The 26,596-nt window shown below is 42.4% G+C and overlaps 1 protein-coding gene across 2 annotated transcripts in view; it reads right to left on the bottom strand.

Moving 5' to 3' along the window:
* itpr2 (inositol 1,4,5-trisphosphate receptor, type 2) overlaps window positions 1-26,163 on the bottom strand; it is a 55,605-nt gene extending 29,442 nt beyond the window's left edge. Inside the window, exons 1-37 of one of the 2 annotated variants that reach the window (XM_046393367.1) lie at window positions 25,796-26,163; window positions 21,478-21,548; window positions 21,063-21,181; window positions 20,890-20,976; window positions 20,152-20,310; window positions 19,229-19,327; window positions 18,920-19,003; window positions 18,669-18,815; window positions 17,244-17,339; window positions 16,831-16,875; window positions 14,893-15,044; window positions 14,147-14,246; window positions 13,900-14,060; window positions 13,667-13,808; window positions 13,362-13,520; window positions 11,442-11,614; window positions 10,503-10,622; window positions 10,098-10,280; window positions 9,682-9,933; window positions 9,458-9,605; window positions 9,219-9,366; window positions 8,289-8,476; window positions 8,063-8,186; window positions 7,894-7,951; window positions 7,559-7,724; window positions 7,058-7,246; window positions 6,413-6,499; window positions 6,201-6,326; window positions 5,978-6,100; window positions 5,553-5,753; window positions 4,923-5,174; window positions 4,643-4,768; window positions 4,363-4,491; window positions 3,908-4,028; window positions 3,434-3,615; window positions 2,676-2,818; window positions 1,974-2,082 (exon numbers count right to left, since the gene is read on the bottom strand). In XM_046393367.1, coding sequence (XP_046249323.1) covers window positions 1,974-2,082; window positions 2,676-2,818; window positions 3,434-3,615; window positions 3,908-4,028; window positions 4,363-4,491; window positions 4,643-4,768; window positions 4,923-5,174; window positions 5,553-5,753; window positions 5,978-6,100; window positions 6,201-6,326; window positions 6,413-6,499; window positions 7,058-7,246; window positions 7,559-7,724; window positions 7,894-7,951; window positions 8,063-8,186; window positions 8,289-8,476; window positions 9,219-9,366; window positions 9,458-9,605; window positions 9,682-9,933; window positions 10,098-10,280; window positions 10,503-10,622; window positions 11,442-11,614; window positions 13,362-13,520; window positions 13,667-13,808; window positions 13,900-14,060; window positions 14,147-14,246; window positions 14,893-15,044; window positions 16,831-16,875; window positions 17,244-17,339; window positions 18,669-18,815; window positions 18,920-19,003; window positions 19,229-19,327; window positions 20,152-20,310; window positions 20,890-20,976; window positions 21,063-21,181; window positions 21,478-21,548; window positions 25,796-25,887 — 5,061 coding nt within the window. In that variant the 5' untranslated portion in view covers window positions 25,888-26,163. The remainder of the gene's footprint in view (window positions 1-1,973; window positions 2,083-2,675; window positions 2,819-3,433; window positions 3,616-3,907; window positions 4,029-4,362; window positions 4,492-4,642; window positions 4,769-4,922; window positions 5,175-5,552; window positions 5,754-5,977; window positions 6,101-6,200; window positions 6,327-6,412; window positions 6,500-7,057; window positions 7,247-7,558; window positions 7,725-7,893; window positions 7,952-8,062; window positions 8,187-8,288; window positions 8,477-9,218; window positions 9,367-9,457; window positions 9,606-9,681; window positions 9,934-10,097; window positions 10,281-10,502; window positions 10,623-11,441; window positions 11,615-13,361; window positions 13,521-13,666; window positions 13,809-13,899; window positions 14,061-14,146; window positions 14,247-14,892; window positions 15,045-16,830; window positions 16,876-17,243; window positions 17,340-18,668; window positions 18,816-18,919; window positions 19,004-19,228; window positions 19,328-20,151; window positions 20,311-20,889; window positions 20,977-21,062; window positions 21,182-21,477; window positions 21,549-25,795) is intronic. The other variant, XM_046393368.1, reaches the window with a different exon arrangement.
* Window positions 26,164-26,596: the final 433 nt, after the last annotated feature.

Raw genomic sequence — 26,596 nt, 5'->3', positions numbered from 1 at the left:
TGACAAACGGGAACAAAAACATTTATAAAGCTGCCCTTATCTGACAGCCAAAACAAGCGAAGTGCAGCCGTGAGAGCGAACACATCTCTATACTGTGAGTGCTGCAGATCTCGCCCTCGTGGCCTGACCAGCGCTCCCGGCATGACCCAGGCAAACAGAGAGCAGGGCCTGGGAGGGACTAGAGGGGAGGGAGAGAGAGAGAAATAACTCGGGCGAGCAGACAGAACGTGATAGACTGAGACAATGCGTGGTGGGGCCAAAGGAGGAAGAGTGAGAGTAAGGAGGGAGGGAGGGAGAACATGATGATCCACGTGACACTGGCTCAGCCACTGCAGGCTGTTACGTAAGCGCACCCCCTGCCCTGTCTCCTCATAGACTGAGCAGACTCTGCTTCTCTCCAATCCCTCACCCTGCAGCCGCTGCCCACTTTTTTTTTTCCCTTCCACTCACATGGCTCCTCACATGGCTGCCTCCCTCCCTTCCTCCCTCGATCATTCTCTCTCTTTCTCTCACTCTCCTCCACCCACTCGTTGCATCCCAGGGGAGCCACCAACCTCTGCTGCCTATATTGTCACTCTGTCTCTCTCTCTCCTTCTGTTTTGTCTGTCTGCCTCTCCCTCTCTCATTATTTCCATCAATCGTTTCTCTCCCTCTCTCTCTCTCCCTCCCTCTCTCCTGTGCAGTGAGGCAGCAGCTCCACGCTCAGGGCTACAGGGATATGACAAAGAGAGGCCACGAATACATGCTTGAGCACACTCATGCACACCTACACAAACTGACATTTCACATATCGTTACCGTACTGTCTGGCTTCTCGAATGCGGCGAGCCGCTTTCAAAAAGTGACTGTTTTTCCACTTTGAATTCCTCTGATCTTGTTCCACACAACTGTTGAATAAATTGCCTTTTGGGGAAAAACAGCTTGGCTGACTGACACAAGATGCAAACACAAACAGGGAAAACAAAACTCTCCTCAAGCGGTTGTAAGTGACACTGGCTGACAGGTGCTATATTCAGAAAGGTAGTCTCGACAGTCTTACTAATGCAATTACGCTGAAGGAGAGGATAAAGGCACATACATGCATTCTATTTTAACAAGTGATGTTCTGGTGCAACAAAAGCAACCTTCAGCAGGACAAGGAGTTCTCGGCTAAAAAGGATTGTGTCTGCACGAAATCCTACATAGTCAGAGGACAACACATTGAGTACAATCAGCTTCCAGACAATGCAAAACAAAGAGCGATCCTTTTGAGCGGTCTTCTTGCACACACTGATTGAAGTCTGGACTGGAGAAACATATTTCATGTTGTATGAATTGCACAGTGTCACCTGCTCTCACAGCTGGAATAAACACTTAAACCTTCCAGAGGTGATTACAGACTTGATTTTTTTTTGCTGTACTTCGGCCTTCACACACACACACACACACACACAGCCACCCTCTTAAGTCTCCTCTAGCATCTCTGGTCATTCAAGGCCTCTGGCTGAGAGGGGGGTGCAGCAGGAGACGGGCTCAGGCACCCCTCCCCCCAACTAGCTGCAGTATTGATTTGTTTGTTCAGTGCTTGCCCCCCTCCTCCTCATCATCCTCCACCAGCTCCTTCCCTTACTTCCTCCCTCCTATTCTCCCTCTCAGTGCGAGTGTGTCCTCAAGTGCCTCCCTGCCTTATGTAACATAGAAAGGCCCACAGCATACTGATGAAGAAGAGTCTGGGCTCTGGGCCGACAAACCTGGGAGAAAACAAGGACTACACTGCGCTGCTGATAGCAGTACAGCACTGTTGACATTTGCAGAGAGGGCTAAATCCACAGCAAACCCTTGGGTAACTTTACCTAATTGATGTGCTTTATGTGACAGTGAGGGCATCAAAGACTATTCTTCATCACTTCTAAAATTTGACTTCTAAAAGTGACAAAAAATGAATGAAAACCATGTTTCGCTGACATACATGGCCATACAGCATGGAGTACTCACAGACTCCTGAAAGCATTCTTTCTTGTCCAGCATCTCTCGCAGCGTCTGCAGGATCTTGATACACAACTTCTCCTCTTTGTCCATAAGCTTCTTGGTGTGTTTAATCAGTCTGCCGGGGTAACAACAAAAGTGCTGCGTCATTTACAGTCATTCCCTGAGAATGCAGTCACTGGTTTGAAAGTAAACACAAAGCATACTTCATTGATCAACACAGGTGAAATCTCCCTCTGTGCACTCCAGGGAGGTCAGACAGGATCAGCAGCAGAGTAACAGCACCCCCGGAGGTTTGACGATGCATCAAACTCATTTTTTATGAAATGTCAAATATTTCAAAATATGTGGATTGACCAAGGATAAATTAAATAATTATTCATATATATATATACCACTTTTTATTTGTCTTTTTTAAATCGTGCTTCTTCACTTTTAACTCCTTTCCAAAGCCTCTCCAATTACAATATAAATATATATCTTGAATTTCCCTCGGGATCAGTATCTATCTATCTATCTATCTGTCTATCTATCTATCTATATAGTAATAACAGTCGGCAGTAGTAGTGTACCTGCTATTACAAGTAAACACCAAAGGATTACATCAGTAATGCTGCTGGGCTCTCTTGTAAAACACTTGAAAATGTGGACATTTTTTTAAAAGCGGGACATGTTGTTTGTTTCATACACAGGTTGTGGATAGTGACTTACTTGGACATGAAAGCTCCACTCTCACAGCGTAACCGAGCAGCCTCTGGAAACAGCAGCTCAGGGCTGTGAAGAACATCCACCAGCACAGAAAACTCTGCCTGAACCTTCGGACTGAACTGCTCCTCCAGAAGGGACACCACTCCCTTTACATCACAAAGAGACACACATAAATGCTTAATCAAATGATGTCCTGGAACAAGTGATGCTGCTGAAGACCATACATAAAACCCTCATGAAGTGTTCAACTTGGACTCTCCTGTTCAGTAATGTTTTAGTCACACAGCTGCACAGCTTTAGAGAAACAACTCAAAGTATTTAACAGATAGATGACCATGACACTTTGTATAGCGACTCATGGTCCCCAGAGAATTGTAGCCTTACTTCTTTGCCATAACTTCTCCTCTAGAGCAACCATGATGTTGCTAATTTGGCTTATCAGTGAGTGCAATAAGGTTTGGTCCAGACATTCATGTTCCTCTCAAGATAAATTCTATTAATATTTGACCTCCTGAATTTTCATCATGAGGTCAAAATTTTAATTTGTCCATTGCTTATATAGCTACAAAATAATGACATTACCATCAGTCTGTGTGCTGTCCTATGGAAGGATGCTAACACGCTTACCTAATAGTGATTAAAAATTGTGATCACATGCGTGTTAGCGAGATGGCTTTAGTGTTAAACTCAAAACATTGCTGTGTATAGGTCAGAGCCACAAGCGTGACTGTGGACTCCCACTCCTGTTAAAAAGTGTCCACCTGCAGCTTCTCTATGATGTTCCTGTAGTCAGGGCCACCCAGGGGTTCCTTGCGGGGTCGAGTGCGGGCAGAGATCCTCCAGTCCTTGGCTGCTCGCTGCACCATGGTGCTATGCACCTTGAGAGACAAAGTGTTGACCTGACTGTCCAGGTCCACTGGGATGGCTATGGCCCGTGCCTTAGCTGGGATAGAACATGAAGCGTCAGAGGTAGCTGTGAGTTCATTTGTACACTGGCACCTAAACCTCAGTTGATCCAGTAGAGCCTCTCAATGGTGCATCTCATACTTAGACTATGATATTATTATGTGATTATGAGATGTGAAAAACTACCCATCTCTGAATAATTACAAAGTCAGCACAACCATTTACTATTACTTTTATTATTCGTTTTAATTATATATTTTGAATATATCAAAATGCCTCTATCTCATCATACTTCACATTCAAAACGCGGGCAGAGTAGCAGCACTCACCAACATCGGCCAGTGTTTTAATACAGCTCTCAATATTAGCTTTCTGAAGTTGGTTGATCCAGGTACAGTTGTAGATCCTGAAAGCAGACTGGAGCAGCTTGATGAAGACAGACTGGTTTGTCTGTGAAAAAAGGGGAGAGAGAGCAGGGAATACTGTTGTTAAAGCATAAGGGTGAGGAGAAAGACAGAGATAATCCTGATGGGAACACTTCGATATTGTCTCTGATTCGAGACATTAGTACAGACTTCTACATAAAACACCTCAAGCAGCTGCTTTAGCTACAAATGTCTGAGATAAAACAAAAATTACCCAGGCGAAGGTGCAATGGAGGAGGGAGTCAGCTGTCAAATATTCTTACTGTAAAGTAGCTAAAAGTTGGCAAAGGATTTGGTGAGTGAGTGAGCCTCCCTCCGCAGGCGCATTTCACCTGCTTGTTAGAGGTGAGAAACAATACCTGCAGGTTGGCGTGGTTGACAGAGAAAGGCGAGCTGAAGAAACCCTTGACAATGGCCATCACTGTCTCTGTCACATATTTCTCCAGGGCAGAATCGGCGTGGTTACGGTCGGTGGTAGTGTTGCACACCTTAAATACAAAATTGAAACAGCCTCACATCACACCTCTATCACTGTCTCTGTGTATAGCATACATAAGTAAGCTTCGAAGGATCTTGACAAGTACAGTGACTCTTTAGAAAAGTATCAGGCAGACATTATTAAATGTGACAAAGACTTACACTGGCCATGTCCACCAGGAAGTTGTCAAAGAGCTTCCAGATGTGGTTGGAGGTGTAGATCTCCTTCATTTCTACCTCTGTATCCACGTAGCAGTGATTCACAAAGTTTACATAAGCAGTTTTCACCTGGGGGACAAATGCAAAAGAAATAAGATGCCTAACAAGAGATCGTAGCCCAAACTGTTCCCGAAAAACTTTTTTGACAAAATGTACATTATTTATGTATGCCATAAAACTCAAAATATATTACTATTTTCTCCTAAAAAGATCTAGTCTTTACCTCTGGAATACAGTGGACATCAGTAACGACTTTGACAATGTCGTCCAGCGGTAGCAGAGAGTTGCATTTCAGCTCCGTGTAGACGTTCTTGCCCTCGGTGCAGGCAGCCAGTAGTTCCACGAGCGTGTTGTGGTAGGCCAGAGCTCCATCTTCATCCATCCGCTCGCGTTCAGAGCTCATCATCTGCAGCAACACTGAGAAGGAGGAGCGGTCGTTGTAGAACACCAGCACGTCTTCGCCTCCGTTCACCAGCTGGACGCAAAAAAAAAAAAGTTACGTGAGGTTAAAAGCAGGGTTTACCTGAGGACCTGCCACTAAAACCATAACATATCAAACATAAGCTCACAGTTAAATTCACAATGCATAAACACACAAATTCTGTCATTTGCTTATATTTCTTAACGTAATGTATATTAATAATATCACAAGCTGCACATTGTAAAGGGTTAGGATTTACTAATTTTAGGAAACAGGTATCTGCGTACTTCGGGGAGGGCATAACCTTAGAAAACTTATTTAGCAAAGTGAAAATAAATTAGACCCTTCAGAAGTATTCCCCTTCAAAGTACTGCCCCAGTTCATTGAGGAGTACTATCATGTGGACTGACCTGGAGTGAAAGTTTTTCTCACCTCTGTCATCACTTTGTCCTGGCATTTCTTCACATACTTCCCATCAGCTTTCACAATGGTTTCTAGGAACTTGAGGTACTTCACGTGTCTTCCGTGTGTTTCAATGCAGTGGACAAAATGATGGACAACACGGTCGCTAATCTCATTGCAGAGCTGGTAGTTGTTCATAAAGATGTGACGCATTGTCTCAGCTTCCAGCAGCTGGTGAGAAATACGGTGCAAAGAGAAGATCCTCATAAACGGCAACTTGATTCATTTATATAACAAGAAAAGAAACAAAGAAAACTGCTCTTGCTATTAACACACTAGGACAGAATATCAATTGTTTTGGGTCTTGTATTTTTCAGGATTCTGCTGATGCTATTACATGTTCTATTAGAAAAGAGGATGTCCCTAAAAAGACAAGAGAAAAGTGCAGCAGATACCCCCGGAGTGAGGAAGAGGTTCAGGTGTTTATGTAGCAGAATTTGGTTCTGAGGGTTTCCTCTGCAGAAGTTTTGCAGAAATGTATGTGCCAGGGTCATGATCTCATTCATCTTCTCATCACTCTATGCAAAGGAAGAACCACACAAATAAAAACAAAGACTGTTAGAGAGAATATGAGACAGAAAAAAAGTCATTCAGTTGGCTGTTTTGGTCTTTACTCACCGTCTCATAGGGGATCTGCAGCAGGTCCAGCACCACAGTGTGAGCCCCCATGTTCTTCAGCAGCCTCTGCTGCTGCACACGACTCTTCTTACTGGGATAACACAGCTTACTGAGCCGCAACAGGATCTAAATGTCAGGAAAACACGTCTATTACAGACACACTACGGCACAAAATAACAAGAACAACCTGCAAATAAAGATGTGGAGCTCACCTCTTTGACAATGTTGTAGTTGTTGGCTTTGTTACTGTCAATCTGAGGTTTATTATCTCCGTCCTGTACTGGGCTAAGGACAACCTCCTGCCAGGAAACACACATGGAGAAAAAAACCTTTATTAACCACATTTAATTATCAATCTTTATTTTATTAAGAAAAATAATCAATGTGTTAAATATTTTTAACTGCTGTGAGCTTATGAGACAGTTGACTGAAGCTCTACATTCGGTGTTTTTCCCCGAAAGGTTTATCTCTGACACAAAACAACCTCTACATCCAGTCTCTAATTACCAGGCATTTGTCACAGTGTGGTGGAAAACATCCCTGCACTGATGCTTATCATCACATTACTGTAACAATAATGATGTAAAAGCCACACTACATGTTACAGGCCTGACTGATAAAAACCTATTTACAGCAGGTTCCTGTTTAGTCACATTGTTATTCATTATTCCTAAGAGCTAAGCTGACAAAACGGTTTCCATCAGCTTTGATGAACAATAACAACAAACAAAGAAGCCATTTACAGTGCAGTTGACTGACTGATGGGGTGTTTAAGATAAATGCAGCAACTTCCGGTGGAGAAATAAATGTCACACTAAAATCTGAAGTGTGAAATTTTGTTTTTAGTTGCTAGATACCATTAAAGGATGGTACAGCACCTCCATGTTCTGTTCTTTGCCCTGCCTGACCCCCAGATCTTCACCGCTGTAGCCTCCACTCTTCTCCACCCACAGCTCTGACTTCTCAACAGTGAGACGCAGCTGGTCCAGGTCTGCCTTGATCTGCTTGTAGTTCTCTACATCCTGCTCTGACACAAGCAGCTGGACCTGGAAAACACACAGACACACACACACAGCATGAGAAGTAAACCAGACATAAAGATATTAAAAGAACAATTGTGTGTGAAACTCTATCTCTGCCAAGAAGTCTCACTGCACCACTTTGGAGAGTCAGTGAGTTGTTGAAATGGGAGCTTGTGTTGATCTACATTCCAGCTGAGGAAGCTCTTAGTAAGACAGTTTTCAGCAGCTGCTGTTTGGCTCTTTGGAGTACCCTCCTAATCCGAACTGATTACATCAACCAAGACAAGAATCACTTAAGTCAGGAAGTGCCGAATGCCACACTCTGTCTGTCGCTACCTGTTTGAAGGCCTGCAGCACCTCAGCTCTCTGGCTGAAGTGTTTGAAGATGAGCTGTAGCGAGCCAGACACCAGTGGAGGGTAATCTTGCATGATGAGATGGATCAGAACTCTCAAAAACGTCCGTCCACCTTCATCATCCAGCTCCACCGCACTTAACTCTGAACTGAAATCGCACATATGCACGCAGTGAATCCACATGCATGCACAACAAAGCTTACACAGTTTTTTAAGCAGGTGCAATAATTTCCAAAGAGACTGAGGGATCAGAATCCACTTATAACTTTTAATTAATTTTTCTGTGTAAATGTCTGAGTGTATTCAGTTTAACCTACCTCCCTGCAAACATGCTCTCTGCTTTGGTTGCAATCTCATCTATGTCTGGTTCAGAAGCTGGGGACAAAATGAAGTGGACAAGAGGTCAGTACAGCAACAACAGGTTGCAGTGGTAAACACATTTACAGTAAAACGTGAAAACAAGTGCAAGAGAGAAGAAAGCCTCACGTGTCACTGGGGGCATATCAGCCACAGAGACAGAGCTGTCAATAATGCTTTTGTCCCCAAACTCTTTCTTGTAGATGGACAACAAGTACGTGATCCTATAATCCAACCTCACACTGAGGATGAACTAACAGGGAAACAAAAAACACACAAAAATAAAATCAAACAGTTGTGTAACACCAATTTGCACCAGAAATCACTGAAAGTACATCCAGTAGGTGGCGCTTACTTGCAGGATCTCAATGATCTTCAGCTTGGTGTCCATCACCATGACATCCTCATTGTCTGGCAGGAAGTGTCCTTTCCCATAGCGTAGGGAGGGAGGGGTGTCAGGGAGGCTGTGTGGCACACCTCGACTCATCACCATCTGAGTCATCATTTCCCCAACTCCATGGATCGTACGCAGGACATTGTTGCCTAAAGAAAATATTCATTGTCACACATCTTGCACCATGTATGAGTAAATCCTATCATTTGCATCTATTCACTTTCAACATTGACATATTTCAGCTCAACGTTGACATATTTCAGCTCAAGCCTGTGAATGACTGTGTATATTATAAAAGCTAAAACAGATACTCCAAGGACATCAAGGCATCAAGTGTTTCCAAAAGAGTTTTTCAAACCAGCTGCAATCTATCCTGAACCATTTCCAGGAGCAAGATATGTCCTTTGCATGTCTTTGCATGCATCTTATCGACATTTCTCTATTTCTGTAACGTCATATTTTGGTTCCGCAGACACCCAGACTTCTATATCTGGTCAAAAAACAGAAAAAATGATTTTCTCCTTGTGCAACTACATCCATGTTACTTTCACAGTTGAATTCTAAAGCCTCATCCTTTTCTGCATAGCCCTTCACAGATTTATGGAATGATGCGTCCCTAATCCCAAAAATCTGAGGACTCCTGACACTGTCTGTCCTAGAAGACAAATGATCTGATTAAATTTAATTATTTTATTTAAATCATATTTTTTTTCACAAATTTATAAATTACTGAGCTGTTTTCTCCTCATTCAATTATCTTAGTCCCTTAAACAACAGTTTTACACATTAGTTCAAAACTTGTTAAACCCGTTTAAGCTTGACATAAAAGAGTAAACCTTAGTTGACCAATGCAATGAAAAAACTGCATTTATACTGCTTATTTGCACTGACCAGCCTCTGGGCTCTTGTTGAGCTTGTTCATGAAGGAGTACGGGTACTGGACAATATCCAGGATGGCCAGCAGAGTGCGTGTGAGACGCAGTAGCTCACTAAAGCTATAGAAACCAAAGTAAACCAGGTTACGAGCCAGATTCACCACCTGGAAGAGAGAAGCAAAATAGTCACATCAATAAAACAGCCTACGCAAGAAAACAAATGTGCATTTTTAAAAAATGTTGAATTCATTCCACCTCTAATGTCAGTTCATTCTTGTCTTTATCCCCAAACGGAAAAGGTTGGCTGACCACATCCTTAAGGTATTCTTCCACAAACTCCATCGTAGGAGCAAACTTCCTCTTCATCTCCTCTCTTGAGGTGTCAGTGGATTCATACTCAAATCTGTGGGAAAACACAATCACAGTCACAGCTTGCACATACTGTAACACTCATAATCACACATAATGAAGATGCTCACTCATGGATGGTGATCTTGGAGGGGATCTCAGTCCAGAGGCGGGCGTAGCGTACAGGCACCACAGCCTCCTGTGGGTCACGGTCCACATGCATATGCAGCATGAGACGGCAGAAGGAGGCCCTAAGGTTGTAGGGCAGGCAGTCATCAAACATGCAGCGCAGGATCAGATCCACAGGTAGTTGGCAGGAGATCTGGTTGATGGCTAGGTACTGACGGTCCAGACACATTTTAGCAAATAGGTTGAGCTGGTACCTACAGAGGAGAAAATGGACATTAGGGTGATGGGATTTTTGCTCTGTAGTTTGGACATGGGAAGAAAAGAGGGATAAAACACAGTGGTGTTTGCTTCTTTTTGCTTTATTGTGTGTTTGGGTTGTCACACCTTGGTCAACCAAATGCACGAATGTTACGATCACCTGTAATAAGTGATGATGTCTACATCCATCTTGTGGTTGCCCTTAGCATCCTGAGCCAGGTGTCGAATGGATTTGCCGTGAGGCTCCTTGTGGCTGTCGATCCAGTAGAGCCAAACCTCCTCCTCCTCCACCTCCTCCTGCAGCAGAGACGACTCCAGGGTGGTCTCCGTGTTAGGGATTAGTCTGTGTGTGTGGTTGGGTGACATAAAGCAGTTACTCGAAAAACTGCACACGCTACAATCTGACATAGAGCTGCTGCTGAAAATATCTGTCTCACCAGAGGCACAGTGGATGAAAAATTCTGTAGTGAGTACGGTATGTGCATGTTTATATGTGTTTAAAAATGAACAACTGAAGTATTGCAAGATCAGATTTTAAATATAGACAACACAGGTTGTGACTCACTTTGTCTGGATGAGTATATCTGCGTTGGAGGGATTCAGCATAAATTTACAGATAAGCTCCTGTGTGACGGGGATGGCAGTCTTGTTGGACACACAGAGATCAGAGAGATAATCCAGGAATCTGGAAGAGTAGACCAGACGTGACTCACCACACAGAATAAATGTTTTACACACGTAACGTTTTCATCACAGGAACACATGAACTGACGGTTTACACAGGAGTTTGGGTATATTTCTGACTGTACATAGCATCTTCATGTGACTGCTGCTTAATATGGTTTTCTGTCTCTTACAGCATGTCCTGTGCAAGTATATCTGACGTTTAAAGTAGGGGGACACAATTACAGTAAGATCTTATGATATACCTGTATTATAGGAGCTTAGTCTATTACATTGTCCCATTGTCCTACTATTGATTGTTCCATCATACGAGATTTATTCTCTGTGCAACAAAAAAATGTGCTCCCATTCATCCTCCAAACATTGAGATTCAACACCTGTGTCTTAGCGGTCAAAAACCGTTTGCCCTTTCGGGGTCACACACCACCTGACGGCCCAGATTTCCCACTACCTTTACATCCTTTATGGCCTGAATGACCACAGCGCCCCCTACGGTACCCACAACACATACAAATTCACCCTGCTTCCCCATAACAATGCATTTGATTCCTACATGCACTACATACACTGCAATATAACACCTCAAAACAATGTATGAGAGGGATGATTTCCTCAAAAAAAAAAAAAAAAACTGGATAAAACCTCAATTTCAAAAGGTACATACATACCTGATCTGCATTATACTGTGTTCCTGAGATAGTGTCTTATGTCTAAAGTATGACTACTAATTTCCTTACACCCTGTCAGATTCATCCTACATTCCGTCTTATTAAATTGTGCACTTGGGTGATCTAATCTTTGGGAGGTGTACAGGTCTCACCTGGGCTCTCTGTTGCGCCTCAGCAGGCTGACAAAGGTCTCAATCTCTCTGGCCGTAATGTGTTTTTCAAGCAGCTTGCGGTTGTTGTGCAGCAGGGCAGTGATTGTGTCCTCAGCCAGGATTTCATAGCCAATCTGAGACTGCATGATCGAGAACTTTTTGGCTATATATTCCTATGCAACACAAGAAACAGATGGTTATAAACACTTCTGATCCAAGTGGTGGTGAAGTGAAGCTGAGAGAGAAAGTGATGCAAAAGGCGTACAACTGTTGAATCACAGCATCTAGTGTGTTCATTTAACTGTAATCTGGGGAGAACTTGTTGAACAAGACAACTTTGTGAATAGACACCCTGATTCACATTCATGTAGTGACCCACAGTTAACACCTGCATCCACGGCCTGTTAGCCATTCAGCAGCTCTACGTGAGCTGTAGATGATTCGTCAACGGCTGCAAGTTATAACTGTTTTCATTAGGGATTAGTGTTATATCAATCAAACTACTGATTAATCAATTAATCGACTGATCATCTATCTTATAAAATTTCAAAGTAATAAATGCACTTAATTGCACTGAAATTTACCAAATCCCAAGCGAAGCTGAACAACTGCTAATTTTGCTCGACAAGCACAAACTCCACCTAAAATATTGAACTAAATGAAATCGACAAACACCTTTGAACTTTGATACCTTTGATATTTTCAAAGGTGTAACCAGCAAATGTTTGGCATTTTAACTACAACCGTGATTCAAAACAGTTTTTAAATGTACGGCATTTACAGACAAGGGTTTTACAAAGTGTTACAAAACCCAAGGAGTAACTGAGCCTTTCGAGGGTATCCCTCTCCTACCCAATCATGACACTACCACCTGTCACTAATGACCTTGTTGACCTGTAGAACGACGGTAGTAAAAAAAAAAAGAAAAAAAATTAAGATTAATTCAAGCAAGCATTGAGTTGTTCGAGAAGAGAAGCACAGGTGATATCAATAACATTAATGATGGCTCTGTTGCATTTAAGTGTTCAACTGATATACAGTTAGTAAACATGGACGACACATTGTGTACTATGAGTTTTCAATTTGGCCCATGTCCCATCTGCTAACAACAAGAGGGGACAGGTTTTATGTTCTATAGTGGAGGCTGCCAACAGGGGGCGATGGAGATGTTTTGGCTTCACTTTTGGGGAGCTCTCATGTCGCCCATCTTTATTATTGACTCAATAAAGCGTCCCTACAAGCCGTAACATTGCCATCATTCATTTTCTTATTCACACCTTTGCTTTTACTTCCTTGAAATATGTCTTCTGTGAAAAAGGCCTGTTGTTTTAATTAAGGAATTATTAGGTACCATGTGATGACATCTTGCTTTACTCTTGTCACAAAGTAAAACTCCACAAATCTGTGACTGTGACATGCTAAAATGCAATACATTAAATAGCACAAGTGAAGTCAATCAAATGACAACACACAAATGTATCTAGCTAAAGCTGGCTTAAATGCTAGCTAGCTAAAGGCTAGCATCAGGTACTGGTTGTAATGGACCAGGGAAGGCTGTAGCAGCAAAAGCTAGCTGAGAATGGGTGCATTTTATTCCTTCTAAACAAAAGTTTGTCTTAACTGATAAAACTGTGCTATATCAGCTCACTTTCATTATTAAACTTGTCATGATTTACTTCTGGTGATCCACTAATCCATTTTAATGAACTGTTTGAGCACTACTTACTTTTCTTGATTAAGAGCATCATTACAGCTGCATATTTCAAGACAGTCTGGCACAATACTGATAAGCTCCAAATCAAAAGTTGCCTCTTTATCCTCAAACTACCCCATACCCCTGCAATAATGAGCATGTTAATGACCCTGACGACAACTCAATGAATACACGATGTAAGACTACTGCAGGTGCAGGAAACATGCCTGGTTCTTGCGATAGTCCTGTTGGGAGTGGCGTAGCACCCTGTAGCAGAGTCTCAACATGTACTTGAAATGAGCATAACGCTGGTCTCCCAAATCTTCCAGTTTCAGCATTGGACCATCACCCTGATCTGTGAACGGAGCCTTCAAGATGCCAAAGATCTGGAGGGACAGAATCCCACATCAGATTATGTAAAAACCAGCTGAACAGGCAAATATTTTGATAAAATAAAATCAGGTCAATGTACATTGTGTCCAAACATAAAGGACAGACAGAGGTGTGTGTCTGAATGCGTATTCGTGCTGACCTGGGCAAGGATGTTCTGTTCCCTCATGAGTTTCTGCCTCTCTCGGTTGGGTGTAGAGGTGACCACAGACAGGACATCCTGTCCGTTGTTTGGTACCACACAGACAAAGAAAACCAAGTCCTCCAGAAGCTTAGTCACAAACCTGAAATAAAGATGAAGACAAAAACAATAACACATGAAATCATAAAATATGCACCCCATCTTGAGTGGCCTGTGTCGTCATGTGTCTGTACCTCCTCTCATTCTGAGCGATGTTGCCGTACTGAAGCTTCCTCACAGTGGACTCCAAGACTTTGCTGGCATCATTGGCGAAGTCCAAGTCTCTGACCTCCGACAGGGGAACAGATACGATAGCGAAAGCCTCTTTGTCCTCTTTAGCAGGGCAGGTACCAATCTGTTGTCACAGTCAAAAAAATGTCCAAATAATGCCTCCATGTTTGTTTTACTTGTGTGTCTATGTGAGTGTGCGTGTGTGTAGACCTTGAGCATAACGGGGCGCTCCTCCTCTGTATCAATAGGGATGCTGGTGCTCGTCACCCATGTGTTGGTGCACAGATGGCGAAGTCTCACATAGGAGTTTCTGACAAAACAGATGGGACAAGTCATTCACACCACATATGATTTTCAGTTGATTGTAACTATTTGGGTGAGTCAGTTAGTCTTAAGCTTTAATTTTTTTAGTCACGTTAGCGGCTTGAGGGACGGCTGTCCTCAACTTTGGTCCAGAATGAAACATTTGAGCAACTTTTAGATGGATTGGAAAAAAAAAACAAAACATACAGACATTCATGACCTCCTGAGGATAAAACCCAAGGACCTTGGTGATTCCCTGTTTTTTTATCTTCAAAACTACTGGATTACCATCAAAGTTGGTCGAGCAGCTAGCATGATTGCTGCTGGATGCTAGCATGCAGCTAGCATGCATCAAATGCATCATGTACCTAACGAATTCTATTTCACTTTCATTTTACTTTCACTTATTTGTAAAATTATCCAGCAACAAATGTTAGTATATTTGAAATTCTTCTATTACTAACAATAAAATAACATTTACCTTTTTTGGTGTGGAAATAAGTGATCTTATCTGACCTTGATGGCCCTGATTTTCCAAAAAAGAAGTGCTCTGTATTTGGATTTCTCATGAAAAATACCCTCCATGGATACAGCTACAGCAGATCTAACTCATAACTCTTCTCGTAACTCCTCCGCCCATGTGAGTGACTGACCTGGGCACGAGACAGTCGGCCCGCTGCAGAGTGGTGGCATCCAGCTCAAACAGAGAGGCAATGTCATTCCCATGGGGAACAGAAACGAGGGTGAAAGCAATCTTCTCTGCTGCTTGATGCTTCCTCTTGGAGAACACGGTATCTGTCTCATTCTGCAGCACGCACACACACGGAGAAAGCAGAAATTCCTGTCAGCGGTCTAAAAGCTTATATGGCATGGACAGTTAAGTCGTTCATCAATACTCACACAGTGGATTTTATACTGTCCCGGCAATGTTTAAAATACAGGAGGCCTGTACAATGCTGCAAGTCCCTTTGTGTGTTCAGCTGCATCTAATTATTAATTTGGTTGTTTTTCACAAATTGACTGTAGAAATTGTTAAGTTAAATTTCAAAAACAAAAGCAAGTACCGATTAGAAACTGATGGCTCAAATTCATTATCTTGCTGTCATTTTCATGCAGAAATACCAAACATTTACTCGTTGCTTTTCTCTGCCATATGATGCAGTAAAACAAATATATTTGGGTTTTGACGGGCAATGGGAAATTAATATTTTCCAGGATCTTCTGATGTTTTAGAGAAAAAAATGATATAATATAATCAGACTAATAGAGGATGATCACAGTATAAAACGACAAATAATTCAGTTTCTAATAATAAGCTACAGAAAAGAGGACACAGTCAGCACATATTTGGTATATTCCTGCAGATTATGACATCACACGTGACGTATCCACAGCATACTGTAAAACAAGTGTTATAATAATTGATTATTAACTTATATCTAATCAATTAATTTATGAGTTTAGCACTGCACCTTAAGTTCCAACATTTCAAACTGCACTCACATTGTTTACACTTCAGCCTTTATAAATATTACATTTTGCAAAAAGCTAAAACTTCATCCTCATTGCGGGGAACAAGAAAACCACAGTATGGACATGCTTTGTGTCAAGTTGCCTGTGACTTTCCACACATACTCTTGTAAACACTGATAAATGTGCCCAACATGTTGATAGAAATCTATAACAGAAGACAAACGGACGTGAGCCAAACCATACTGTCACAGCCTCTTACACTAATGAGGTATCACATTACACAGAAACGTAGCCAGAGAGCCATGACTTGTCTGTGTGGTGTGTTAGACACTGCAGTACGTAGGCTGGTACAGTCTATGCTGTGCAGATGCAGCAGATAATGGCGAGGGTTAATTTCTCCCACTGTTCTCTGCATGTCAATGGGAAGCTCCCCAGAGCTGCCTGCTCGCCTCAGCTTCTCTATCCTCCCACTCCCCTCTCCCCTCCCCTCCCCTCTGCTGGTGACTCACCCCACCAGCTTAGCACAGGCGAGTGGAGCAGAGCAGACAGCACGTCTGCCTTCCCTCCATCCCCTCTCGCAGGGCACCCCCACACCCAGACGTTATGTAAGGAGCCCCCAGTGAGTCTGAAATTCAGCATGTGCATGAGAAAGTGCGTGAGGCTGTGAGGATTTGTGTGTGTGTGTTCCTGCGCTTTGCCAGAATATAAATGTGCAAGGTAGCTCAGAGCTGAACGAACTGTCTCGATATAGATTCAGAGTTTGTGCGTGCTTGTGTGTGTACAAGTACTTTGCGAGTGTGAAAGAACGGGTGGTGTTGCATAACCAAAGCACGAGGAGACAGAGAAGGGCCTGAAGTTGGACAGACAACGAATAACCGCTGAGATAATCGTTCTTTCCACTAAAACACCCATAATCTTCTCTCGGGTTCGCTAACTCATTCTCTGTTTCAGTCGAGTGCAAGCTGACTCATCTGTCAAATTTTTTGCATTTGCTATGCATGTCATGAGTTATAAACATTCTCGTAGTATGTAAAACATAGTGGAAAAACCTGTTAAAAGTAGACAGCATGAGGTGCATGTCAGTTTTCAGCAAAAGTGTGCTTGTTTGACTGACTCACCTCTCCTTTGGGCTCCACCATGTTGTCTTTGAAATCAGGGTTCACCTGCAGAGAAACTGAACAGTCAGTGACCTCAAATCTGGAAAGCTCTGGTGATGTTCCTGTCATTATCATCCCCCATCGCCCAAATCCAAACTATTCAACAGCAAATGATGGGTGACGGTGCTCATATCAATGGGAATACTGCCACCTACAGCACATCCCCTAAAATCCTCTGCAACTCTTCAGCTTACTCAGAAACTGAAAGGTAGGCAGTCTCTGAAATAAAAGTGACTTTGACAAAACAGTTGTTAACACAAGCTGCTTTCTGTAAGTACTGTGCAGTCAAACACAGTCATAAACAGCTGCAAAAATAAATGGATGAAAACAGAAACATTACAAAGGCATGGCAAATGAGGAAGAGTAAATCTCACCTCAGCCGCGAGGTAATTCCCAGTCGCCAGGTGTTTGAAGCGAAAGAGGCTGTTCCATTGGCCAGCTCCGCCTCTGCAGGGGTCATAGTGCACAACCTGGCGTACAAAAGACACACAAATCATTACACAGATGGAAACATCAGTTTTTGTCCAACTTTTCTGATGTTTTCCGTTTCCTCCAAGCATGTGGTTTGGTATCAGTCTGTGCTTGCCTCCAACTGGTCTGACATGCAGGGGGACTTTTAAAACAATGTTTACCGTTTTCAGTTCATGTCTGTATGTGTACCATACTGTTCACTACACACTTTAAAGTGACAATAATTCACAGACAAAATGAAACAGGGACGCATGGTTTCAGCTTAGCCTATCGCTGCAGTGTCAGAATAAGTGCCACCCGAAGCGCCAAGCACAACAGGCATTTCTATTAGTCATACTGACACAACAACATGTCAGCAGCTGAAAGGCAAACATAAATGCATTCTGGCAAAAACAGCAGAAGGACAAGAGGAACTTTAATTTCATGAAAGCTGATAAGAGGAACATGCAACATACAATAGACAATGGATTACAAAGAACTGGGGCTCAAAGGCAAAGATTATTGAGTATCTATAGTCAAAGGAGAAATTTGTGACAAATTGCCCATTAAAACAAACTCTAAATTTAAGCTGTTGAGCTCAAATACCTTGTTTATTGATTTATTGATTTATGCATATTTACACTGAGCTGGGTAAACTGTATGATTTTTTACCAGGGTCTTTATTTTGTCAGCGTGTGACTGGTTGTTACTAAAAGAGATAGCAGATAGATTTCGATTTCACTTTGCCCATAAACTGCACAAAAAGACCAGAACATGATTCAATTATTAATTAATTCAATGTGTTTCTTAAAAAAAATATTTTAATAAAACAGCACCAACATGGACATGGACTCTTTGAGAAACTCCCTTCAGGCAGGAGGTTACGGTCCATTCGGACCAAAACCTCACGCCACAAGAACAGCTTCTTCCCCTCTGCTGTTGGTCTGTTGAACACCAGCTGATTAAAATATCTGCACTTTAGCTACTTCAGTACAGACACTGATCTACGCTCATGTCATGATCCACCTGCTGACCATTTGCACTGTTTACCTCACCTACCTGCACTACTTCCACTCTGTACTACCCCATTTTTGTACTACCTTCAGAACCATATTTATTTTACTTACTTCATTTTGTTTTACCTCATTCTATTTTATTTTATTCTATTATTATATGTTACTCATTCTTACATTCTACGTATGCACCAATCACCAAGACAAATTCCTAGTAATGTGAAACCTCTTCACTTATATGGCAATAAAGACGATTCTGATTCTGATTCTGATTCAAAAGCCTTAAAGAGAGAAACTGTTCGTTCCTGTGCGTGTGTGTGTGTGTGTGCGTTTTACTTCGATCTCCCACAGAGCCTTGGAGCTGGTGGCAGAGGTGGCAGACTGCCGCAGAGTGGTCCTGAGAAAGACATGTTGCTGTTTCTTGTACTCGTCACAGGTCAGAAACTTCTCCTGCTCAGCGTGGAACAGCCTCACCACGTCTCCCTGACAGAGGACACAAGCAAAGCATGAGACCACCTGAGAACAAGAACATGCAAACTACATGCAGGTCTGCTAAAAAGATGCACTGACAAGCAATAAAAACACACCCCCTTTAGCACATCTTCCCTGTAGTCACTAAACTTCATGAACAAGGTGACCTTCCAGCTGGTGTTGCAGTTAACAGCATTGACCTGCAGCATGAAACAGTGAGGAAAGAGCAAATGCAATATGAAATTAAGGTTTTCATCATAGTCACATGTTCCTTGTAAGATCAGCACAGGATTACATGTTGTTCTGTGTACTACAATGATCAAAATATATATGTATATTAGATAAGCTAAGGCTAGAAGACAAGTTACAGGTTTTTGTTGTTGGCTTTTAGCTGATAGAAACAATATGAGATGAACCAAGCCCACCTCTTTACAGCCGGGGTTGTCCAGCAGCTCAATGTTACTGGCATGAAGAGGCTGCCCTGCATTCACTGGCATCAGCACCACCTTGTCTCCAACCACCACCTTGAACCCAATGAGAGACAGTCACATTGCAGCAGGAGACACGGGTCTGTAAACTTCGAGCAGAATTCAAATGGATCAAACAGAAGGAAGGAGTGCGTCCATGCAGGGGGTTTGTCTAGGGTCTGCAAACATCCACCTGATTTAAAAAAGGTGCTATGTACAACAGCAACAGACTGAGCTTCACATGACCAATAGGTTTATTCATACCATGGTGAGTGCACATGAATGCAGCATACAGAGATACGGTGACTGAAAAAGTACACTATCTGTTATTGCATCATTGCTTGCGTAATACATGCTCTCTAAACTCTTGAAATCTAAGTTACAATAGACTCTACGCAGTCGAGTGTATGTTGTGTTAACCAGCCACACACAGGCACACTGTGGCTCCTGAAATGAGTGGCTCATCACACGGATTTCAAAGCTATGCTGCGGTATTTAAAAACATCCTAAATACAACGAAGCAGTATCATTGTACTGTCTGGATGCTTTGAAAGCTCAACCTAAAAGCCTACATGCAATTGGAAGTTCCAGTGCATGCATGCTTTTTACACAAAATTCTGTGGCTGACCGAATAATGCACAAACACCATGCACAATCAAGAGCAATACCTTTAACGACAGGATGCTAAAGCCAAAGGGGAAGGACAAAATCAGAAAGGTTACTGGAACAGGACAAACAATGAACTGAGTGTATAGGATGAAAAAGTCGGCTCAAATGCCAAACGACATCTGCTGTACTTGTAACACAGAGCAATGTTAAGGTGGTGTACAGTACTTCCTTTCTACAGAAATGTGTGTGTCACCAGCTGAAGGGAAACCCACGTTATCTCCTTCACTGCGGAGCTTCCAGAAGGGCTGAATGTAGAACCAGGAGCCCTCGTTTCCGGCGGGGTCCAAAGAAACCCGCATGGCGTTCTTCTCAAGCAGAGCTGGGAGACGCTTGTTCACCGTCAGGTACTTATTACTCTTAATGTGCAGGAGCTGAGACAGAAGAATCACAGTGTCCCCTTATTATCTTCGAGATTAATTTTTTGCTTGCTTGGTTTGTAAAATAAATAAATAAAATAAAAATAAATAAAAAGAAGACCTCCCACACAATTATCCAAAGCGGCACCTTCACAATACTTTTTCAACTCAAAAGTCTAAACCTGATTAAAATAATTAAAAGAAAAAGCAGAAAATTGAAGATGGACCCATGAAATGTTTTCACAAAGCAGAGGTTGGTTATCGCCTCGAGGTAACGTCTTGCTTGATTCAATTCAAGAACTGGTGTAGTATTTTATTTAGTTTGACTCTTTTTGAAGTGTGGGTGGTACCACATTAACAAACAAGGGCTAAATTATAACTAATGTCTGGAGTCAAAGTACAATGCAACAATGGAGACTCCAGATACATTTTGCAGTTAAATATGTATTTCCTTTTTCTCAATTCAGTTCTGTAAAACACGAGTTTAGGGATCGGATGACAGTAACACAGTCTTAGTAAACAAGAAAACACAAACAAGGCTCTGGACGCAAGACAATCTGGTGCCGCAGGTGTTAGCTGAGAGACAGGCTGTACCTGTATGACATTACTGTATTTGACAACTTCTCCAAGGAGCTTCTTGTTTTCGGACTCGTTCTGCTTCTGTTCCAGCTCTGCTGCATGCTGAGTGATGAAACAGAGTGTTACTGAAGCTCTAGCATGCAAATGAGGATCAAGATCAAGATAGAGATTTTTGTGATAAAAAGTACCTGTAACTTCTTAAACAGGTCTGCCTGTGTGTTGTTGTTTCCTTGTTTTCCTTGTTTTGCCTTCCAAAACTGCTTCTGGGCCGAGTATCTGTTCATGGGACACACCTTGAAGAGGCAATCTGGAGAAGAAGAGAGGCGTTCAGACACACGGCAGTCGCTTGCTGTGAGTCAGGTTAGGTGCCACTCAAAGGTCTTAATGTGGCGAAACTGCATTTTTGAGGTTAAAGGTTATTTACCCACCTGAGAGCGGTAGAGTCACGTAAACACATACAAGCTTCTATAAAACCACAATGTTGTGTCACACAACACTGAGTGGAAAGGATCTGCTCAGCCATGAAAGAGTAAAAAAAACTGTGTGTGTGTATGTGCGTGTGTGTGAGTGAGTGTGTACGAGTGTGTGTATATTTCTACACACCTCTGAACTTTTTGGGAGGGTTGGCCAGATCTCCAGCATCAGGCTGGACCACACACCTGTCATCGACAAGCCTACAGAGAAAAGCACAAATATCATGACAAATAAATTACAATAATTTCTTCCGTGCATTACTATTGTAAGTAATTTTAACTTTATCACACAATGGCTCTATTGGCTTGTAAAATCACTCGCGTTCGATATGAAGGTTCATGTGACACAACCTGTAGTCTAACTGTGGTATCACAGTCAAATGCAAATACACAAAGCGGAGTCACAGACTGCTATTAAAACTGTGGTGTGCTTTGTACTGAGATGGATAAACTAGGATAAAAACACATCCAGGTTTGTGTGGCTTTTCTCAGACTGACGATGCATGGATGGAACATATATTTAACTATACACTGGAAAACCCGATATCAACATGGTGTGTGTAAAATATTAAAGGAAGCCTTGAGAATGAATTGTTCACTGAAAGCCACGCATCTCCATAACGTCTGCTGTAGGTTACTAGAGTTTGCATACGATGCAACGGGCTGCTGCCAATAAAGGAAACCCTGTGGTTTCTGTGCAGGGTTGATTAGCGGGCACTGGAAGGGTCGCATCCAGTTAATAACGGCTTTGTTTCCCACATCCAAGACTTTAATCTATTAGTTACTGACTATTTCACACACTAGAGATGCTTTATTTATGGTTTTAGTGAAATTCGGTGAAATTCACACAATTCATTTGACTGGCATTCAGTCAAACCTATCGAGGTAAATGGTTCACTTCACGAGAGCTGATAGGAAATGATGTTGCAAAAGAGCATTGCATAAAAACTGTGAGCACATGTTTGGTGTTCATTCATGCAGCCTCTTTTATCACATTCATGAAACGCCATTTTAAAAAGCATGCATTCATCTGTCACATAATACAGTCAGTGGATAAACATGAGAAACATCTGTCTTGTCATTGTACAGACAGAGTGTAAATAAAACCAAGGGTTCACTTTTATTTTGAATATTTAAACCTAGTTTTAGGAAAAACATCTCAGACACACTATTTTCAGCCACCTATGTTAGTAGTAGACACTGAGGGTAACGGCGCACATAAAAGCTGGAGTGGCAGAAAGCCCATTATTTACTGGCACTGGAGGAGTAAATGCAGATGAAACAATGGAGGCAGAAATAAAGAGCGTGTTTATGCACAGAATACCCAAAATGTTTAAGTGATCTGGGGGGATTTCTTACTTGTGACTAAAGTGAAGGTCTGGCCTATAGCAGTGAAAACATCGTCTCTGCATTTGCTTTGAAAATGCAAGAAACAAGAAAACAATTTTTTGAAACTGATTATATTTATTTTTCCTGTCATTAAATCCTCGTTTAGCTCCTACTCATTTGTGTCATTTCTAACATACCAAATAATCCATTAATCTGAAGTTACACCTGCCTTGAAGGATTAATTTAAGACTTTATTCGGTGCTGGTGTGACTTTAATCCACCTTCAGGAAGAAAGTTGGGTTGCTGAGTCCAGGCAAGACTCAAGCCGAACAGACAGAACCAGATTTAATTTGGGCGTATAAAAGCGGTTCTCTGGGGTGCAAAGGTCTCAGTGGTCACCGTGTTTGAGTGGGTTTTCATGTGGGTTGATTATCAGACAAAATGTTTGTAGGATGTTTCACTGATGGTTTTATATCAGAGAAATAACTTCAACCTGTTTAAATATATTCTATGACACCAGCTATGAATTTCATTTTAGAGTCTCCATGTCATCCCATTCCCTTTATCCCATTTGCACCAAAGGCCGAGGTGCACAAGCACATCCATTCATCCCGTCCACTGAGGAGAAACATAATGCCATGCACAATTCCTCCAATTCATACAAAGCTGGCAGCACTGCTGAAGTGAGCTGAGCCATTTTTATGGGGGTGTGTATTATTTCCTCCAGACTCTGTATCAGAGTTCCATCTAAACGAGAAACAATAGAAACCAACAGGAAGCAGAATCAAGTGCTAAATGGCTACAACAGGAAGGCTCATAAATGAGTAACCTTAAGAGCCGGACTTTCATTCAAACAGAGAGACTTTGACGGTGCCTGATGCCTCACAGCCAGCGCTACAGTTTGCTCAGTAACCGAGTTAAACATGAACCAATGATAAATCTACCAGGCTGGACACACACACAAGCTAATTTTAGCTCAGTTGCTTGCATTGAGTTGACACAACAACACAGAAAAGAAAACACAGAATGTAAAAAGCAGAGCAGCAGCTCTGATATGTTTTCCTCTGTTAAATGTTAATTTAAGGAAATACTAAAGCAGAGTGACTCATCTGTGAGAAAAAACGGATACGTGTGAAGGATTTTAGAAACAATGCCAGCTATTGCATGTTACAACCTGCTGAAAAAGTCATCGAAAGGAGTCTTACGCTTCCTCATTTAACCCATCGTATCATTACTCCACTTAGTTATGAAGCATAGAAATCAACTGGAAAACAATTAAACGCAAAAGGCTCGCAGCAAAGTGAACTGTTTGCCTTACATAAAACGCACAAATTCCAGAAAAACAAACCTTTTTACGACAAGTAAAAATGTGCAGCAGCACGAGATCCTAGAGGTCAAGGTCACTAATGGGTGAGGATCTACCTCATAAGAAGACTCAAAGGTCATTTGGATTTTGAGTGTTTGCGATATAAGGTGTGTGAGGAACTCGCAGATTTAATGTTATCCTAAGCAAACACAGGCATGAGTGGCCTTGTGTAGTCGGATTTTGCTGCTCTCTCTCCCTCTCTCTCTAGGCCTTGGTGAGCTCTGGTACAGTTTGGCACTCCTGCCAAACTACATGAGTTATTAAATGGCTGATAAGAGTTTCACTGCTTCACTCCACAGCAACAGGAGCTGTAAACAATCGCTGCTCTGCACTTATGCATTCTGAAAAACTGTGCTGATGCTGCTTGCGTTCACATGGGCACAGGCCTTTTCAGCTGCATTCCTGCACATCCTGAGGCAGGGTGCCCTGTCGCATACAAACCAGATTGTAGGTCCAGGAATTAACGTGTTTTGTTTGGATGCTTCACAGCACAAGGCATAGAAGAGGAGATTCCAATATGCCAGCTGTGGTGAAGCCACTGTCTGCGGCAGAAAAAAAGTTGGGAGCGTGAGTGAGAGACAGAGGGTGAGGAAAAGGGAGAGGAGGTGGGTGGGGCAGACTCATTCCTCAGGGCCAGTCGATCTTTCCACGCTTGTTCTGCAGGGTTTAGAGGCCAGAGTGCACCCGGAACCGCCAAGGCATTTCACCTTGCGCCGACGCTTTGAGCTCAGGAGGCCCTACAAACAAACTGCTGGTGGCATTTGTTTTTGCACTGCTGTGTGGAGAGCGACACAATGAGGAGATGTTTCCATCACACCTACACACAGACTCACATATAAAGCCAGTCTGACAATAAAAGCTATGAACTGCCTGAAGAAAAACAAAATCTCACATCATACTTGGGCAAGTGTGATGCGGCATGTCTACTTGAAAACTCACGAGTTGAATGTCTTCACTCCATTTCACTTGATTAATTATTAGCCAATTCTAGACTAGCAACAAAAGTCTGACAAATTTGACTGCTGATGTTATTTCACCTTTCATGTCCTGTAACTGATCTTACGGCCCATCGAGGGGTCCCAAACCCAACTTTTTCACCTCTGCCCACTGACTGAATCTGGGTTAGGGTTTTGATCTCTGAACCAACTCAGAACCTGGCTGTTGCATGTATGGGAGATCACAAGTGATGCTTCAAAGTGAATGTAACTGTGGTTCACTCCTACTTAGTTACTTTAATCCTGTGAATAGCACATATCCTTACAGAACTGTCAGATGAGAGGACGCGCGGTCAGTAAATTCACATACAGACAGATCTGAACTTTAAGTCTGATGATCATAACTTTGTGCTGCAGTTGAAGAGGGCCGAGCAGCTTGGAAATCGATCACAACTCCTTATCCTAACTTCAGATCAGTACAGACATGTGATACTGCGCAGACACTTCCTCATGCCGCCCCCCCTTCCCGCTTGTAACCATTACAGCATTACTGGGGAACCTGGGTTAATACGCTGCTTTGCATTCCTGCTACATTTCCGTACAATTTCCTGACAAACAGCGTTTGGCGCGCTGACAGGCCTTGGCCACAAGTCGCACGCTTCAGACTTTTACAGTGAATCGTTTATCGATGATGAGATGAAAAGTGAGAGCGGTTAAAGATACGAGGATTAAACCATATGGACCCCCCCCCCTACACACACACACACACACACACACAGTGAGTAGAAGAGAGTGAGAGGCAGGCAGGACGAACATACCCCAAAGTACTGATGAAGCCATTCACCGAGCCTTCCGCGTACAGAGACACAATGTCTCCAATGTGAAGAAAACTGGATCTGTGCTCTGACATTTTCACTGGCTGTTTGTTCTTGTAGGTTTGCCAGGCTTTCCCATTTATGAACGACTGGTGTGCTTCTCTTCGGCTGGACTGATCCACACGTTCACAGCGCCTCCGGTTCAGCAGCAGTCCTCAGATCCACCTTCATTCTTCCAGCTCTACGTTTCAGCAAGAGAAAAAGCGAAAGTGCATAAAGACTGGTGCCGCTTTTTTTTTTTCTTTTTTTTCTTAAGAAAGCGCTGTGTTTTGAGACTTATTCAACTTCTTCCTGTATGTGAGACAGAGCGGAGAGAGGTCTTCTTCACAATCACTTCAGGGGGAGGAGACTGCTGCTGTCAGGGCTGTGAGCGAATTCCGTTCAATGACATGTTTTTGTTTTTATTCACAGCAGGCCCTTCTGAAAAGTACAAGTCATTCAGCCACAGCTTGTAGTAGTAAAGATGGCCTGCGTGTTGCCGTACGGTTGGACAGCTGATAAATAGTATGGGAGATCAAACATCACAAAGTCTTCTGTAGACGGAAACAGACGGAACCGGCTTAAAACGTGTGCATAGACAGATAGATGGGAAACTTTAGGCACATGCAAAGTGTGAAATATAAACTGCTGAAATGGAATAAAAGTTGTTATTTTGAGAAAAAGCAGTATGAAATAACGTTTCATAATAATTAGCTGGTTTTTAATTTTTAAAGATTCTGACACACAGAGTCAGCTATGAATTCA

This window comes from Scatophagus argus, chromosome 7 (assembly GCF_020382885.2).
Source record: "Scatophagus argus isolate fScaArg1 chromosome 7, fScaArg1.pri, whole genome shotgun sequence".
Classification (NCBI taxonomy): Eukaryota; Metazoa; Chordata; class Actinopteri; family Scatophagidae; genus Scatophagus; species Scatophagus argus.
This window is presented reverse-complemented; position numbering and strand designations above follow the sequence as displayed.